At 42.7% G+C, this 18720-nt stretch overlaps 1 protein-coding gene across 4 annotated transcripts in view; it reads right to left on the reverse strand.

Moving 5' to 3' along the window:
- LOC140481240 (serine/threonine-protein kinase Nek5-like) overlaps nucleotides 1–18720 on the reverse strand; it is a 95429-nt gene that overhangs the window by 55401 nt on the left and 21308 nt on the right. For all 4 annotated transcript variants that reach the window (XM_072577128.1, XM_072577129.1, XM_072577126.1 and 1 more), the window contains exons 4-8: nucleotides 17767–17864; nucleotides 11462–11545; nucleotides 9952–10022; nucleotides 5538–5624; nucleotides 1393–1447 (exon numbers count right to left, since the gene is read on the reverse strand). In XM_072577128.1, the coding sequence (XP_072433229.1) occupies nucleotides 1393–1447; nucleotides 5538–5624; nucleotides 9952–10022; nucleotides 11462–11545; nucleotides 17767–17864 (395 nt within the window). The remainder of the gene's footprint in view (nucleotides 1–1392; nucleotides 1448–5537; nucleotides 5625–9951; nucleotides 10023–11461; nucleotides 11546–17766; nucleotides 17865–18720) is intronic.

Genomic DNA, 18720 nt, shown 5'->3' on the forward strand with positions numbered 1-18720 from the left:
TGCCTGGCACTTTTTTGGTATGGGTGTTTCCACTTTTCACCCCAGGCCTGTTGGGGCTGTTATCTGGGTCATACTGCATGCTGGCATGGATTACTTCAACATCTAAGCAGTTGTGAACAGTATCAAACACCATGGAATCATTGGAGAATATCCCTAACTTTAACCTTAAATTGGAGATGAGGTCATTCATGAGTCAGCAATAGATAGTAAGACCTTGACCTCCATCATAAGGAACTTCTGCAGCAATATCCTGGGACTGACATAATTGGCCCTAATGAGCACTACCATCTTCCTTTGTGCTGGTTATGACTCCACCCAGGGAATTCATTTTTTTTGCCGAAGGCAAACAAAGGCTGTAATGAGGCTTGGGAGCTCATGTTTGCCTTCATCTGGAGAGAATTTGAGTACAGGAACAAGGATGTCTTGCTGCAGGTTTACAGGGAATTGGTGAGGCCACACCTGGAATTTATTAACCCTTGTAGTCTGCCATGTTGATACCTTGTTTAGACTTATCCATTGTAAACATATATCCTACCACAGATTGTGGCAGCCCCATATGTATGCTTCTAGAATTGGGCTGTATTAGGTAGGATACAAATCAGTTTTAAGCAGCAAAGTATTTGAACTCATGCTGGCAATACCATACAAAAGAGCAGGATAGCCTTTATATTGCAAGTCAAAGCCCTTTCGAGAAGGAAATTGCCATCCTTCCCTGGTCTAGCCTATATGTGACTCCTGATCCATAGCAAACTGGTTTATTCTTAACTGCCGTCTGGACAATTAGGGATGGGCAATACATGTTGGCCTAGCTACTGAAAGCTTCATCCCGTGAATGAATTTTTAAAAAAAGGAAAAAGTTGGAGATGATCCCTCAATGTAATTGACCTTGCCACCTATACAATAAGCACAATTAAATAAATGTATAAGATTCACAAGCTGCAAACAAATGCACCCTGGCTTACTCCAAAACCTGGAACATCTTTGTACAGTGCAATGAGATAAGGAGTAAATATCCAAGGGTTCACTCATCATATTCACTTGATCATTTTTCAAGCTTTACTATTTCAACTCTTCCAAAGATATAGGAGAGAACCTATGTAGAAGTTCACTCCAGTGCATATAAACTTGCAAATGTACCATATACCTTTGCCCCAAATTCCAGCAGTTATCCCCTTTTATGGAACTTGTACAACCTGGGTAAAGTCTAATTATTTAAAACAGTTCCTAGTCTCACTTAAGTAAGTAATACTTCAATGTCTCAGATACATTGTTTATATTGACAGATGTTAACACCCTTATTCTTGAATTTATGGTGTAAGTTAGTTTTCTAGAACACTAAAATGCTCTATAATATGTACCCTTGCTGTTACATCTGATAATTACTATACTTACTGGATGATTCAGAGTGGCTAACTCATACAGGACACATCCGAGAGACCAAATATCACTAAAAATATAAAATGATTATATGTACATGAAGGCAAAAAATAATATTGAGGCATAAATTGTTGTGATTAAATTATAGTACATAGAACATAGAACAATACAGCGCAGAACAGGCCTTTCAGCCCTCGATGTTGCGCTGACCTGTGAACTATTCTTAGCACGTCCCCCTACACTATCCCAAAATCACCCATGTGCTTATCTAAGGATTGTTTAAATCTCCCTAATGTGGCTGAGTTGACTACATTAGCAGGCAGGGCATTCCACACCCTAACCACTCTCTGCGCAAAGAACCTGCCTCTGACATCTGTCTTAAATCAATCATCCCTCAATTTGTAGTTATGCCCCCTTGTACACGCTGATGTCATCATCTTAGGAAAAAGACTTTCACTGTCTACCCTATCTAATCCTCTGATCATCTTGTATGTCTCTATCAAATCCCCTCTTAGCCTTCTTCTTGCCAATGAGAACAGATTCAAGTCTTTCAGCCTTTCTTCATAAGATCTTCCCTCCAGACCAGGCAACATTCTGGTAAATCTCCTCTGCACCTTTTCCAATGCTTCCACATCCTTCACGAAATATGGGGCCCAGAACTGTACTGAAAAATGTGTTGCTGGAAAAGCGCAGCAGGTCAGGCAGCATCAAAGGAGCAGGAGAATCGACGTTTCAGGCATAAGCCCTTCTTCAGGAATCTGCCCGAAACGTCGATTCTCCTGCTCCTTTGACACTGCCTGACCTACTGCGCTTTTCCAGCAACACATTTTTCAGCTCTGATCTCCAGCATCTGCAGTCCTCACTTTCTCCGACCAGAACTATACACAATATTCCAAGTGTGGCCGCACCAGCGTTTTGTATTGTTGCAGCATGATATTGCGGCTCCAGGACTCAATCTCTCTATGAATGAAACCTAACACACTATATGCCTTCTTAACAGCACTATCCACCTGGGTGGCAACTTTCAGGGATCTATGTACATGGACTCCAAGATCCCTCTGCAGATCCATACTACCAAGAATCTTTCCATTGACCCAGTACTCTGCCTTCCTGTTATCCTGTTATTCTTCCCAAAGTGCATCACCTCACCAAAGCTGCACTGAACTCCATTTGCCACCTCTCAGCCCAATTCTGCAGTTTATCCAAGTCCCCCTGCAACCTGTAACATTCTTCCACACTGTCCACTACTCCACCGACTTTAGTGTCATCTGCAAATTTACTAATCCATCCACTTATGCCTGCGTCTAAGTCATTTATAAAAATGACAAACAGCAGTGGTCCCAAAATAGATCTTTGTGGCACACCACTAGTAACCAGACTCCAGGCTGAATATCTTCCATCAACCATCACTCGCTGCCTTCTTTCAGAAAGCCAGTTTCTAATCCAAACTGCTAAATCACCCTCAATTCCCTGCCTCTGCATTTTCTCCAACAGCCTAACATGTGGAACCTTATCAAAGGCTTTACTGAAGTCCATGTATACCACGTCAACTGCCCTACCCAATGTACATGTTTGGTCACCTTCTCAAAAATCTCAATGAGGTTTGTGAGACATAGCCTGCCCTTGACGAAACCATGTTGACTATCTGAAATCAAATTGTTGCTTGCTAGATGATTATAAATCTTATCTCTTATAATCCTTTCTAAAACCTTTCCTACAACAGAAGTAAGGCTCACTGGTCTATAATTACCTGGGTCATCTCTACTGCCCTTCTTGAACAGGGCAAAACATTTGCAATCCTCCAGTCCTCTGGTACTAAACCTGAAGACAATAACAACTCAAATATCAAAGCCAAAGGCTCTGTTTCTCCTCCCTAGCTTCCCAGAGAATCCTCAGATAAATCCCATCCGGCCCAGGGGACTTGTCTACGTTCACTCCTTCTATAATTGGTAACACCTGTTTGTAACTAACCTCGATCCTTTCTAGTCTAATATCTCATACCTCATTCTTCTCCTCTATAATATTTTCCTTTTCCTCTTTTTTAATAGAGTTGAACATAATTATGAATTATTACAAAGATTTTCACAAAGCTTGACTTACATACACATTTCAAAACAGGCAAACACAAAGTTGGGTGAAAACACTGGTCAGTTTATAATTGAAATTGTGTCTCTCTTTAAAACATATTTTGTTTAAATATGCTTTACCATTAGTCAAAAAGGCAAGAAGCATTTAAAAGACATTGTATCATCTTTGCAAACTAATACTGCAGCTTCTGCCTATACTCTGATGATTATGCCCGAAACTAAGAAAGTTCTACTTAAAATCATTCTATATGAAGAATCAAACACTTAACAGAAGGAGAGGATTTAAATAACTCATTATCTTTATAGTTGCACTTTGTGACAAGTTTCAAGCCAAAATATTGTATTCAAAATGACTCAGCAAACTGAAATGCTTTTTTACATTGCAATCATCTAACACAAGAGCACCTTTTAACACCAAAAATAATTTTCTGACTAGATTAAAGGAAGACAATAGGATAGTTGTAATGTCACAGACCAATACTCACAAATTAATATTCTGGGCACATGGGTTCAAACTCCAGTGTGGCAGATGGTGACATTTAAATTCAAATGACTGAAAATCTGGAACTGAAAACTAGTTTCAGTAATGGTGACCATGAAATTAAAAAACATTTGCTTCACTAATGTCCTTTAAGGAAAGAAACCCGCAATGCTTATCTGGTCTGGTCTCCATGTGACGAAAGATTCATATGCAATGTGGTTGACTCTTAACTGTCCTCTGATGGCAGGCAAGCCACTCACTTCAAGGGCAACTGGGGATGGCTGTCAGGGCTATCATCTGAGGCTCCATTCTGGTGGACCCCACTCCCCATTTTCCTGCTTGATGGAATGGTCTCCATGCTCTCTTTGAAGCATCAACACAGTTGGAGATTGCTGCCTCCACTCAAAGAAATTCAGGTAGAAACATAGAAACACAGAAAATAGTGCAGGAACAGGCCATTCAGCCCTTTGAGCATGCACCACCATTCAAAATGATATGGCTGATCACACAATCTCAGTACCCCACTCTCGCTTTCTCTCTATACTCTTGATCCCTTTAGCCACAAGGGCCACTTCCAGCTCCCTCTTGAATATATCTAGTGAACTCGCCCCAACAGCTTTCTGTGGTAGAGAATTCTACAGGTTCACAACACTGAGTGAAGAGATTCTTCCTCATTTCAGTTCTGAATGGTTTAACCCTCTATTCTTAGACCATGACCCCTAGTTCTGGACTTTCCCTACATCAGAACCATTCTTCCCACATCCAGCCTGTCTCATCCAGCAGGATTTTCAATATTTCTGTGCAATCTGCCCCTCTTATTCTTCTAAATTCCAGTGAATACAAGCCCATTCGATCAGTCTTTCTTCATAGTTGGTCCTGCCATCCTGCGAATCAGTCTGATGAATCCTTGATGGACTCACTCAATAGTAAAAATATTCTTCCTCAGAATAGGAGACCAAAACTGCACACAATACGCATGGCGTGGCCTCGCCAAGGTCCTGTATAACGGAGCTGCAGCAACTCCTATACTCAAATCCTCTCTCTATAGGGGCCAGCATGTCATAAGCTGTCCTCATCGTCTGCTGCACCTGCATGCCAACCTTCAGCGACTGTTCCACCATAACATCCAGGTCTTGTTTCAACTCACCTTTTCCTAATCTGCCCCTATGCAGATAATAATCTGCCTTCCTGTTTATGAGACCAAAGTGGATAACCTCACATTTGTCCACATTAAATTGCATTTGACATGTATCTGCCCATTCCACCAGCCTGTCCAAGTCACCCTGCAGCCTCTTAGTATCCTCTCCACAGCACACACTGCCATCCAAATTAATGTCATTGATTATTATTACTTGCTGAAGACCATTTATGTAAATGTCAGTCATATGCAGTAAGATAGCACTAAATATGAATTGCTTTTCTCTCAAGCCTATAACTGCTAAAGCCTACAATGCTGTATAGGCATTTTCTTAGTCTTGAGTGACTGGGTTTAAGTGAATGTGTACCCAACCAAAATTAGACATAAAACACGGGTTGTGCTACAAAGCACTAAAAAAAATGCAATGGGCTGTTTAAAGCAAATTTACACTTACGTTTTGTTATTGTATGGTTGGTTTGCACATATCTCAGGGGATAAATAGTATGGTGTTCCTATGCATGTATGTGCTAGCTCCATGGTACTAGAAGAATAGAAGAGAAAAGCAAACTAAAATAACAAAAAAAGCAACATAATTATAAGATGCAAGCTAAATGACTTGACATTTTCTAAACTGTTCTGAACTCTGGTTGCATTTTAATGTATTGTATGTCTCTTAAGACTGAAACATTATTTTGAAGTAGTTAGCATTTTATTTGATTTAAAACACACACAATATTTTTGAATAATGACCAGATTTATTTGACACACATCTGACTGAATAGTTACCCCCCAATAGAAGGACGTATAATAACTTCAGATCTCATTGGTCCACGTCCACTGGAAGTAAACTTTGCAATAGTAAGAGAAATTAAAAAGAAAATATACACGTTTTACTTATTCCTAACTGGGCTTTTTTTCATTTGCTAAGATTAAGCTCTTGACAAGTTGACCACTCTACTGCTTTGCAAACTAAAGAACTAGAACAGTCGGGAAGTGTTGTTGCAATTGTGCAAAGAATTGGTGAGACTGTATGTAGAGTACTGTGTACAGCTTTGGTCCCTAACTTGAGGAAGGAGGTAATTGCATTGAAGATAGTTCAGAGAAGGTTTACTAGATTAATTCCATTAATTAAAGGATTGTATAATGAAGAGAGATTGAGCAGTTTAGGCTTATAGTCACTCAAGTTTAGAAGGATGATTGGAGGTCTAATTGAGGTATTTAAGATGCTAAAATAGGTTAACAAAATAGATGCAGAATAGATGTTTCCCCTTGTGAGGCAGTCTAAAATGAGAGGTCATAGTCTTCGGCTAAAGGGTGGCAGATTTAAAATAGCAGTAAGGAGGAATTACTTCCCTGAACCTCGCAGATTCGTTACTCCAGAATGCAGCAGACTTTGGGACGCTGAATAAAAGTCATGAGGGGACAGACAGGTTTTTAATTGGAAATGAGTTAAAGGGTTATGGGGAGCTGACAGGAAAGTGGAGTTGAGACTGAGATGACGTCAGCCATCATCTCATCAAATGGCATAGTGGACCTGTGGGGCTGAATTATTTACTCCTACTCCTGGTCCTTACATTCTAAAACAACACCAAAACTTACTGGAAACCTGATTATGGAAATAAAGAAAAATCAGCGAGATTGGGAAATAATTTAATAGTTGTGGCAGAGAACATAATCCCTGGCCTGAAAAGCAGTGGCAACTTGACCCCACAGATCCTGGAGAGCTGATGTGATTCTGCTACTTATCCAGGTATATGTGGCCACTCATGGAATCCAACTCAAAGAACAGTGAAAACTTCTGTCCCTGAGAGATGATGGTTATTTACAGGCTCTGGATTAGTGGTGCTGGAAAAGCACAGCAGTTCAGGCAGCATCTGAGGAGCAGTAAAATCGACATTTCGGGCAAAATCCTTTCATCAGGAATTCAGGGTGCCTGAAGGGTGGAGAAATAAATGAGAGGAGGGTGGGGGCGAGGAGAAAGTAGCATAGAGTACAATAGGTGAGTGGGGGAGGGGATGAAGGTAATAGGTCAGAGAGGAGGGTGGAGTGGATAGGTGGAAAAGAAGATAGGCAGGTAGGACACGTCATGGGGACAGTGCTGAGCTGGATGTTTGGAACTGGGGTGAGGTGGGGGAAGGGGAAATGAGGAAACTGTTGAAGTCCACATTGATGGCCTGGGGTTGAAGTGTTCCGAGGTGGAAGATGAGGCATTCTTTCTCCAGGCGTCGGGTAGTGAGGGAGCGGCGGTGAAGGAGGCCCAGGACCTCCATGTCCTTGGCAGAGTGGGAGGGGGAATTGAAATCTTAGGCCACAGGGTGGTGTGGTTGATTGGTGCGGGTGTCCCAGAGATGTTCCCTAAAGCGCTCTGCTAGCAGGCGCCCAGTCTCCCCAATGTAGAGGAGACCACATCGGGAGCAACGGATACAATAAATGATATTGGTGGATGTGCAAGTAAAACTTTGATGGATGTGGAAGGCTCCTTTAGGGCCTTGGATGGAGGTGAGGGAGGAGGTGTGGGTGCAGGTTTTGCATTCCTGCGGTGGCAGGGGAAGGTGCCAGGATGGGAGGGTGGGTTGTAGGGGGGCATGGACCTGACCAGGTAGTCACGGAGGGAATGGTCTTTGCGGAAGGCAGAAAGGGGTGGGGAGGGAAATATATCCCTGGTGGTGGGGTCCATTTGGAGGTGACGGAAATGTCGGTGGATGATTTGGTTTATGCAAAGGTTGGTAGGGTGGAAGGTGAGCACCAGGGGCGTTCTGTCCTTGTTATGGTCGGAGGGGTGGGGTCTGAGGGTGGAGGTGCAGGATCACCTATTGTACTCTATGCTACTTTCTCCCCACCCCCACCCTTTTCTCATTTATCTTTCCACCCTTCAGGCACTCTGCCTGTATTCCTGATGAAGGGCTTTTGCCCGAAACGTCGATTTTACTGCTCCTCGGATGCTGCCTGATCTGCTGTGCTTTTCCAGCACCACTAATCCAGAATCTGGTTTCCAGCATCTGCAATCATTGTTTTTACCTTATTTACAGGTTGGCAGCACTCCCCAGCAACATCACCAGGAACCAGGGAGAGGGGATCATTGATAAAGGATGAAGGGAGACTAACAGTCAGGCCTAAGGGTATGTGGGGATAACCTTTCACAGACTTCAACCTACCATTTGGGAGGAAGAAGGAGCTTCATCTAATGCACAGTGCTGAGAATGAGGGACCAGCCAGCACCAAACTAGGCCAAAGGCCATCCATTTGTCTCATGGTTGCCCACAAAGTGAGCCTACATCATCCCACCTGCTGCTTAAGGGCTCTGGATGGGAACATTCCCTCTATGCTACCTACCTGGAGTTTACAAAGTTGAAAATCACACAACACCAGGTTATAGTCCAACAGGTTTAATTGGAAGCACACTAGCTTTCGGAGCGACGCTCCTTCATCAGGTAACCTGGTGTTGTGTGATTTTTAACTTTGTACACCCCAGTCCAACACCTGCATCTCCAAATCATACCTGGAGTTTAAACTGCAGGAGTCAGGAAGATAATGGGATCTTCAGCTCCCACCTCTGAATGAAACCTCCATTTAATGGAGGGACCATTAAATTCTATCCTTAAACAAATAACTGTGATCGAGATGGGCATGGATTGGAGACATAATACCATGATCAGGGGTTTTGGAGGGGAAAGGTGTATTGTGGCTAAAGTTTTCAAAAGATGGCGTTAATTGGGGTTTTGAAAAGATCAGGAGCAGCACCGAGGAGAAGAATTCACCAATAGACTAAGTCCAGGCGTGTAAGGCCTTCAGGGCGGCACAGTGGTTAGCACTGCTGCCTCACAGCACCAGAGACCTGGGTTCAAATCCCGCCTTGAGCAACTGTCTGTGTGGAGTTTGCACATTCTCCCCAGGTCTGCGTGGGTTTCCTCCAACAGTCTAAAGATGTGCAGGCCAGAGAACACTACCACTTTCAATTTCCCCTCCTAACCATGCACTATCATGACTTGGAAATACAGAGGAACCTTGATTTTCCGAAGGACATAGGTGGGGAGTATTTCGTTCAGTTAATTGAATGCTGGATAATCAAATGCCGGATAACTTAGCTTAGTCAAGCATTGGGACCTTGCAATCTTGTTTGGATAATCTTAAATTCAGACAAATGAACACTGGATAATTGAGGTTCCTCTATATATTGCCGTTTCCTTCTCAGTTGCTGGGTCAAAATCCTGGAATTCTCTCCCCATTGATTTTGTGGGTCAACCTACAGCAGGTGGATTGCAGCAGTTCAAGAAGGCAGCTCACCACCACCTTCTCAAGGGCAACTAGGGATGGGCAATAAATGCTGGCTGGCCAGCAACACCTAGATCCCACAAATGAATATTTTTTCAGGCACCTCCCTGCATATTGTTGGACCTCCCAATCAATTAAGCCCCACTAGGACTGCCATCCCACCTCTGAGATAACTAGTACTTGCAGCCCCACTGAGAGCAGTGGCCTCCACTGATATTTCTCTGGATCTGCAGGAGGTTTGGCCATGGTTCCCTAGACTTAAATGTGCGTAGGTGGGGTGGAGATCACTGAGATAGGGGGTGGTTGTAGAGATGGAGATGGGGAAGGTGGAGGAGCAACAGAGGTAAGGGGCTTGGGTGTCACCAAGGGCATTTTGTCCCTAAGGCTCGCAATTGTAATTTTTAAATTATTGACACATCATTCTGAAAAATCATATTGGGTCATGTTTTAATCTTTTCTTTTCAAATAGTACTCCTGACCTTTCCAAATGCTTCACATAACATGTAGTCCTTCATTCCTGATAACATAATGGCAATCTTACCAGTTAATTTGCTCAAAAGCCCATGCTCTAATGGTTTTAGTTAATGGAAACTTACTTGTTCAACATTCGTGCAATTCCAAAGTCTCCAAGTTTTACAGTTACTCCTTTATTACAAAGGAAAATGTTCTATGGATAAAAATATATTTTGTTTTATTCACCACACTAAACACAGTAGCTTAAATTCTCATAACAACCATAGCTTTTGGTCTTAGCGAAATACAGGAATGTTTTCCATGTTCAAAAGTACTGTTTAATTCTTAATATGAAATTGAAATGAGTTACTGCAGGATGGTAAAAATTTCTTTAATGAGACTGCATAACATATCTTTATATAACAGCCAATTATTAATGTATTAGGGTAAAAAAAGGAAATTTATACTGTAGTTCAGTTCCCTGGAATTCCATGAAGTGGTGTAGCCAGGGTACAGCAAACAGACATTGAACAAAGGTTAAATATTCTACCAAAAGGACCATGCTTGCAGACCTACTGGTGACATTAAGGATTTCTCAGCATGAGGAAATGACCAAGTGCAAGAGAAATGTGGAAGGAAGCAAAGTAAATTAAATCATCTAAACATCATAAACACAGATGCTGAAAGGTGTAGAAACATACAAAGGTGCGAAAGACCAATAAACAGAGCAGCTGACAACCAGCCACAGCTTGTGTGAAGGAAGCCTCGCATCTGTCCACTCAATCTTATCTTCTGACCTTAACTCTGACTGTATGTGTAGTTGGTCTCAAAACTACGACCATCTGAGAAAGTTAATTTAGTGCCAAGGCGAATCTTTTTAGAATGCAAGGTATATTTTGCACAATACTTAATCCAAGATTGTAAATTTACATGCCAAAAGAAATAATTTTTAAAAATCAAGAAAGTAGAAGAGATGCAAATGACAGAAATGGATTTTAATAACAGCGAACAGGGTACAGTAAAAAGGATATTAAATCAATATCTATGAGCATAAAGGACCATACACCATTTACAAAGAACAGACAAGTGAACAAGTGCAGGATAACAAAGTTTGAATTTTTTAAAATGTGGAAAACTCTCATTAGGTGAATTATAAACCTTCAGATGCACAATAGCATGATGTTAATTTAATATATTGACTTTTATTAATTTCAGATAATATTGCTATGCTCGCAGAAACCAATGGTATATCGGTAATGTTTCAGAACGACAGTCAACAGTTCAATACTTGAGCCTTTTAAGTAGACAGTGTCTGGTTATATCCGACAATGTGGTGCTGGAAAAGTACAGCAGGTCAGGCAGCATCTGAGGAGCAGAAGAATCGACTCTTCAGGTAAGAGCCCTTCATCAGGAATGAGGCACCTGCTGTGCTTTACCAGCACCACACTCTTGACTCTGATCTCCAGCATCTGCAATCCTCACTTTCTCCTTGTATCTGGTTATATGGTTTAAAATATCTGTATTTAGAACTACAAAATGTTTGAAATGTAAAAGTTGATGGCAACAGCAAATATTGCAGATGCATTCCAAAACAACAAAATATATCTAATTATTATTATTTCAGTGCTAGTTTATTGGCCTTCCAACATTTACCTGTGTTTTGATATCTCTGTGCAGGATCTTTCTGTCATGGATGTGTTTCAGCCCTAAGCAAATTTGCACAAACCAGTCCAAGACCTAAAAAAGGATTATGGAATGTCAGCTATGCATTTTTGAGTATAAAACAATTCATTATGAAAACCAACAGCTCAAGATTAAAATCTTAAATACCCAGCTCCCAGCCACACCTGGCATGTTCGCGGTTATTGTAATGTTTATTTGAGCATCAATGAAGTTCTCACTAAAGCAGGCAACACGCTACTTAATATTCAAAACAGGTAACACCCTACTTAATATTCAAAAGTCCCAATGACATCTTGGGTGCGTTCACTAAAATCAGAGTGTGTCCTGCAATGACTGGACCCCAACAATAGAGTCATTGTGGAAGAGTCAAGACAAGCTTTTTAAGACTATAAGACATAGGAGTGGAAGCAAGGCCAATCGGCCCATTGACTCCATTCTGCCATTTAATCGGGGCTAATAGGCATTTCAATTCCACTTACTCGCACCCTCCCCGTATCCCTTAATTCCTTGCGATATCAAGAATTTATCAATCTCTGCCCTGAAGACACCCAATGTCCTGGCCTCCACTGCGCTCTGTGGCAATGAATTCCACAGACCCACCACTCTCTGGCTGAAGAAATGTCTCCTCATTCCGTTCTAAATTAACCCCCTCTAATTTTAAGGCTGTGCCCATTGTTTTTAGTCTCCCCACCTAACGGAAACAACTTCCCAGCGTCCACGCTTTCTAAGCCATGCATTATTTTGTAAGTTTCTACTCGATCTCCCCACAGCCTTCTAAACTCTAATGAATACAATCCCAGGATCCTCAGCTGATCATCATGTTAGGTAAAAATAATGACTGCAGATGCTGGAAACCAGATTCTGGATTAGTGGTGCTGGAAGAGCACAGCAGTTCAGGCAGCATCCAAGGAGCTTCGAAATCGACGTTTCGGGCAAAAGCCCTTCATCAGGAATAAAGGCAGTGAGCCTGAAGCGTGGAAAGATAAGCTAGAGGAGGGTGGGGGTGGGGAGAAAGTAGCATAGAGTACAATGGGTGAGTGGGGAGGGGATGAAGGTGATAGGTCAGAGAGGAGAGGGTGGAGTGGATAGGTGGAAAAGGAGATAGGCAGGTAGGACAAGTCCGGACAAGTCATGGGGACAGTTACTGAGCTGGAAGTTTAGAACTAGGGTGAGGTGGGGGAAGGGGAAATGACGAAACTGTTGCAGTCCACATTGATGCCCTGGGGTTGAAGTGTTCTGAGGCGGAAGATGAGGCTTTCTTCCTCCAGGCGTCTGGTGGTGAGGGAGCGGTGGTGAAGGAGGCCCAGGACCTCCATGTCCTCGGGAGAGTGGGAGAGGGAGTTGAAATGTTGGGCCACGGGGCGGTGTGGTTGATTGGTGCGGGTGTCCCGGAGATGTTCCCTAAAGCGCTCTGCTAGGAGGCGCCCAGTCTCCCCAATGTAGAGGAGACCGCATCGGGAGCAACGGATACAATAAATGATATTAGTGGATGTACAAGTAAAACTTTGATGGATGTGGAAGGCTCCTTTAGGGCCTTGGATAGAGGTGAGAGAGGAGGTGTGGGTGCAGGTTTTACAGTTCCTGCGGTGGCAGGGGAAAGTGCCAGGATGGGAGGGTGGGTTGTAGGGGGGGCGTGGACCTGACCAGGTAGTCATGGATGTTAGGCCTACCATTCCAGGGGTCATCCGTGTGAATCTCCACTGGACACGCTCCAGTGCCAGTATGTCCTTCCTGAGGTGTGTGGCCCAAAATTGGACACACTATTCTAAATGGGGCCTAACTAGAGCTTTATAAAGTCTCAGAAGCACATCGCTGCTTTTATATTCCAACCGTCTTGAGATAAATGACATCGTTACATGAGCTTTCTTAATTATTAACTCAACCTGCAAATCAACCTTTAGAGAATCCTGGACTAGCACTCCCAGATCCCTTTGTACTTTGGCTTAATGAATTTTCTCACCGTTTAGAAAATAGTCCATGCCTGTATTCTTTTTTCCGAAGTGCAAGACCTCGTACTTGTTCACGTTGAATTTCATCAGCCATTTCCTGGACCATTCTCCTAAACTGTCTAAATCTTTCTGCAGCCTCCCCACCTCTTCAGCACTACCTGCCAATCCATCTAACTTCGTATCATCGGCGAACTTCAACAGAATGCCCCCAGTCCCTTCATCCAGATCATTGATATATAAAGTGAACAGCTGTGGCCCCAACACTGAACCATGCGAGACCCCACTTGTCACCAGCTGCAATTCTGAAGAAGAACCCTTTATCCCAACTCTCTGCCTTCTGTCAGACAGCCAATCCCCAATCCATGCTAGTGGCTCACCTCAAACACGATGAGCCTTCACCTTACTCAGCAGTCTCATATGAGGCACCTTATCAAAGGCCTTTTGGAAGTCTAGATAGATAACATCCACTGGATTTCCCTGGTCTTACCTACTTGTTACCTCTTCAAAGAATTCTAACAGGTTTGTCTCTCCTTACTAAATCCATGCTGACTTGTTCTAATTCGACCCTGTACTTCCAAGAAATTAGAAATCTCATCCTTAACGATAGATTCTAGAATTTTACCTATAACCAAGATTAGGCTAATCGGCGTATGATTTTCCATCTTTTGCCTTGATCCTTTTTTGAACAAGGGGTTACAACAGTGATTTTCCCATCATCTGGGACTTTCCCTGACTCCAGGGATATTTGAAAGATCATAGTGCCTCCGCTATTTCCTCAGCCACCTCTCTCAGAACTCGGATGTAGCCCATCGGGGCCAGGAGATTTATCGATTTTTAGACCTTTTAGCTTTGATAGCACTTTCTCTTTTGTAATGCCTACAATACTCAACTCTGCTCCCTGACTCTCCTTAATTGTTGGGATATTACTCATGTCTTCCACTGTGAAGACTGACACAAAGTATTTATTAAGTTCTTCAGCTATTTCCTTATCTCCCATCACTGGCCTTCCTGCATCAATTTGGAGTGGCCCAGTTTCTACTTCTGCCTCTCATTTGTTTCTTATGTATTGAAAGAAACTTTCACTGTCATTTCTAATATTACTTGCTAGCTTACCTTCATATTTGATCCTTTCCTTCCTTATTTTTCTCTTTGTTATCCTCTGTTTGTTTTTGTAGTTTTCCAATCTTCTGATTTCCCAGTGCTCTTGACCACTTTATAGGCTCTCTCTTTTCCTTTGATACATTTCCTGACTTCCTTTCTCAGCCATGGCTGTCTAACTCCTCCCCGGATAATCCTTCTTTTCTTTGGGATGAACCTCTGTACTGTGTCCTCAATTACACTAAGAAACTCCTGCCATTGTTGCTCTACTGTCTTCCTCACTAGGCTCTGCTTCCAGTCGATTTTCGTCAGTTCCTCTCTCATGCCCCTTTATTTAACTGTAACACCATTACAGCTGATTTTGCCTTCTCTCTTTCAAACTTATGATCACTGCCTCCTAAGTGTTCCCTTACTTTCAGATCTTTTATAAAGTCTAGCTCATTACATACCACTGAGTCCAGAAAACCCTGCTCCCTTGTGGGCTCCATCACAAGCTGTTCCAAAAAACCATCCTGTAAGCATTCCATGAATTCCCTTTCTTTGGATCCATCGACAACATCATTCACCCAGTCCACCTGCATATTGAAGTCCCCCATGATCACCGTGACCGTGCCTTTCTAACATGCCCTATCTATTTCCTTTTTCACTTACCTTCCTCCTCTAGATCACTTTCAGCTTTGATTTCCACTGACAATGCAAATACTTGCCTAATTTTTATTCCCACTGATGTCAGCTGGGACTCTGGAAGTGTTTATAATGGCGCACTGCTGTTAAATTCAATTAAGGCCTCCAGATTTCCTAACAATCTCACTGCACCACAAACCTTGAAGCTCTCACATATATTATTCACTAAAACCAAGCTCAAGGGTTTACTAAGGCTTAGACAAGTACAACATATATTCGTCCTTAATATATTAAAACATCCCAAAGCATTCCCTATAGAAAAGCACTGATCAAACATTAGAGGAAGAGTAGGATACTTTATCAAATAATTGGCTGAAGAAAGAAGTAAGCCAGAAAGATATTTAGAAATTGAACTGCACAGGGTAGGAAGGGCTGAATGCTCCCAAACAAAAACCAGAAATTGCTGGAGAAACTCAGCAGATCTGGCAGAATTTGTGGAGAGAAAGCAGAGTTATTGTTTTGAGTCCAGTGACCCTTCTTCTGAAAGTTCTGAAGCTGTGCCGTGAAATGTTGGAAAAGACTACAGTGATTTGTTAAAAAACCAAAGGGGCTTATAGAATCACACAGCACTGAAACAACACATTGGCCCAACTCATTCATGCCAACTAGCTTTCCCAAACTAAACTCATCCGACTTGCCAGTGTCTGGCCCATATCCCTCTAAAGCTTTCCTATTCGTGTACCTGTGCAAATGTCTGAAATGTTGTAACTTTACCTCCATCTACCAATTCACCTGACAATTCCTGCACATCCACAAATATCATTTATTGTATCCGTTGCTCCCGATGTGGTCTCCTCTACATTGGGGAGACTGGGCGCCTCCTAGCAGAGCGCTTTAGGGAACATCTCTGGGACACCCGCACCAATCAACCAAACTGCCCCGAGGCCCAACATTTCAACTCCCCCTCCCACTCTGCCGAGGACATGGAGGTCCTGGGCCTCCTTCACCGCCGCTCCCTCACCACCAGATGCCTGGAGGAAGAAAGCCTCATCTTCTGCCTCAGAACACTTCAACCCCAGGGCATCAATGTGGACTTCAACAGCTTCCTCATTTCCCCTTCCCCCACCTCATCCTAGTTTCAAACTTCCAGCTCAGTTACTGTCTCCTTGACTTGTCCGACCTGTCTATCTTCTTTTCCACCTATCCACTCCACCCTCTCCTCCTTGACCTATCACCTTCATCTCCTCCCCCACTCACCCATTGTACTCTATGCTACTCTCTCCCCACCCCCACCATCCTCTAGCTTATCTCTCCATTCTTCAGGCTCACTGCCTTTATTCCTGATAAAGGGCTTTTGCCCGAAACGTCGATTTCGCTGCTCGTTGGATGCTGCCTGAACTGCTGTGCTCTTCCAGCACCACTAATCCAGTATTTGGTTTTCAGCATCTGCAGTCATTGTTTTTACCTAATTCATTCCACATATTAATCACCCTCTGAATGATAAAGTTGCCCCTCAGGTACCTTTCAAATTTTTCTCCTCTCACCTTAAAAATTTGCCCCCTCCAGTTTTGAACTTCCCCACTTGAGGGAAAAGAACTTTGCTATTCACCTTATCTATGACCCTCGTGATTTCATAAACCTCTACAAGGTGACCCCTCAATCTCCTACACTCCGGTGAAAAAGTCTCAGCCTATCCTGCCTCTCCTCAAACTCTCCAGTCCCAGTAAATTCCTTGTAAATCTTTTCTGCTCCCTTTCCAATTTAATAAAATCCTTCCTATAGCAGGGCCACCAGAATTGTAGACAGTACTCCAAAAGTGGCTTAACCAACACCTTGTACAACTATAACATGATGTCCCAACTCCTATACTCAATGGTCTGAGCAATAAAGGCATTTATTTGTAAGCAAGGAAAATGATTTTGATTTTAATACATTGTAACTGCAACCCCCAGGGTGGAGGGTAAGGACAAAGTGACAGAAACAGAATTTAATGCAAAAAAAAGGTGCAGCCAACAGAGTTTAGTATGAGTTGGAATTTGTTTCAGGTGCAGCTCAGAAAAAATGGGGTGGCATAGTGGCTCAGTGGTTAGCACTGCTGCCTCACAGCACCAGGTTCAGTTCCCACCTCGGGCAACTGTCTGTGTGGAGTTTGCACATTCTTCCCATGTTTGTGTGGGTTTCCTCTCACAGTCCAAAGATGTGCAGGTTAGGTGAATTGGCCATGTTAAATTACCCATAGCGTTAGGTGCAAGAGTAAATGTAGGGGAATGGGTTTGGGTGGATTGCTCTTCAGAGGGCGGGTGTGGACTTGGTGGGCCGAAGGGCTTGTTTTCCACACTGTAGGGAATCTAATCTTTAATTTAGCTATAGAAAGTTAAAGACATAAATCACCATGAAGAAACGTAAAGTTGTTCGAAAATCCTACAGTTTACAACCCCCGACTGATTAATGATTAGTGTCTCAGCTGTCAATGACCATGAACATAGATGCCATTCTAAGCTCCAAAAAGAAATAACTTACAAAGTCTGATGTAAAGTAAAACAAGATCGTCTATCAAGGAACAAACACTGGTGTTCCATTCAGTTTAGTTAATTTTGTTCTTACCTGCTCTTCGGTAAAGTAAACCCCGTGCTGCATGTTAATTCTGTGCATCAGGTCACCACCATCACAATATTCCATGACTATAAACAGACTTTGACTCTCTGTAAATAAGAGCCCAATATTATTCCATTTGTGAATTATCCCCAAGTGCTATTTTTTTCACAGGTGAATCCTGTAAGCAAACATACTGCTTTATCTTCACATCTTTAAATAGATTTCAAGAAAGTATATCGTCAGCCCTTTCCAGTCTCAGATCATTGATTTGATTTTATTTCTTGGCAATTGTTGTACCAGTTGTGGGAGCAGAATGAGTTAAAAACTCACCTGCTATAAAAGAAAACTGTCCCACTATTTATAACTCAAAGACCTCTTCAATATTTTACCAAGAGGAGATGACTGTTATCCTATATTAAAATGGCCAGCCAATGCCCATAAGAAATAGAAACAGGAGGAGGCCATTTAGCCCTTTGAGCCTGCTCCATCATTCAACAGGATCACATCTGATGCAAAATTCTTCATATCCACTTTCAAAACCCTTGATTCCTCTACTGATCAAGAAACTATCTGTCTCAGCCTTAAATGGGCCAGCACAGTGACTCAGTGGTTAGCACTGCTGCTTCACAACGCCAGGGATTTGATTCTCACCTCACGTGACTGTCTGTGTGGAGCTTGCACAATTTCCCTGTGTCTGCCTGGGTTTCCTCCGGGTGTTCCAGTTTCCTCCCACAATCCAAAGATGTGCAGGTTAGGTGAATTGGCCATGCTAAGTTGCCCATAGTATTCAGGGGTGTGTAGGTTAGGTGCATTAGTCAAGGGTAAATGTCGAGCAATATAGTCTGGGTGGGTTAGTCTTCAAAGGGTCAGTGTAGACTTGTTGGGCTGAAGGGCCTGTTTCCACACAGTAGGGATTCCCTCTCTAAATGTACACAAGACATCTGTCCCCACAACGCTCTGTGG

This window comes from Chiloscyllium punctatum, chromosome 9, assembly GCF_047496795.1.
Source record: "Chiloscyllium punctatum isolate Juve2018m chromosome 9, sChiPun1.3, whole genome shotgun sequence".
NCBI classification, from domain to species: Eukaryota; Metazoa; Chordata; class Chondrichthyes; order Orectolobiformes; family Hemiscylliidae; genus Chiloscyllium; species Chiloscyllium punctatum.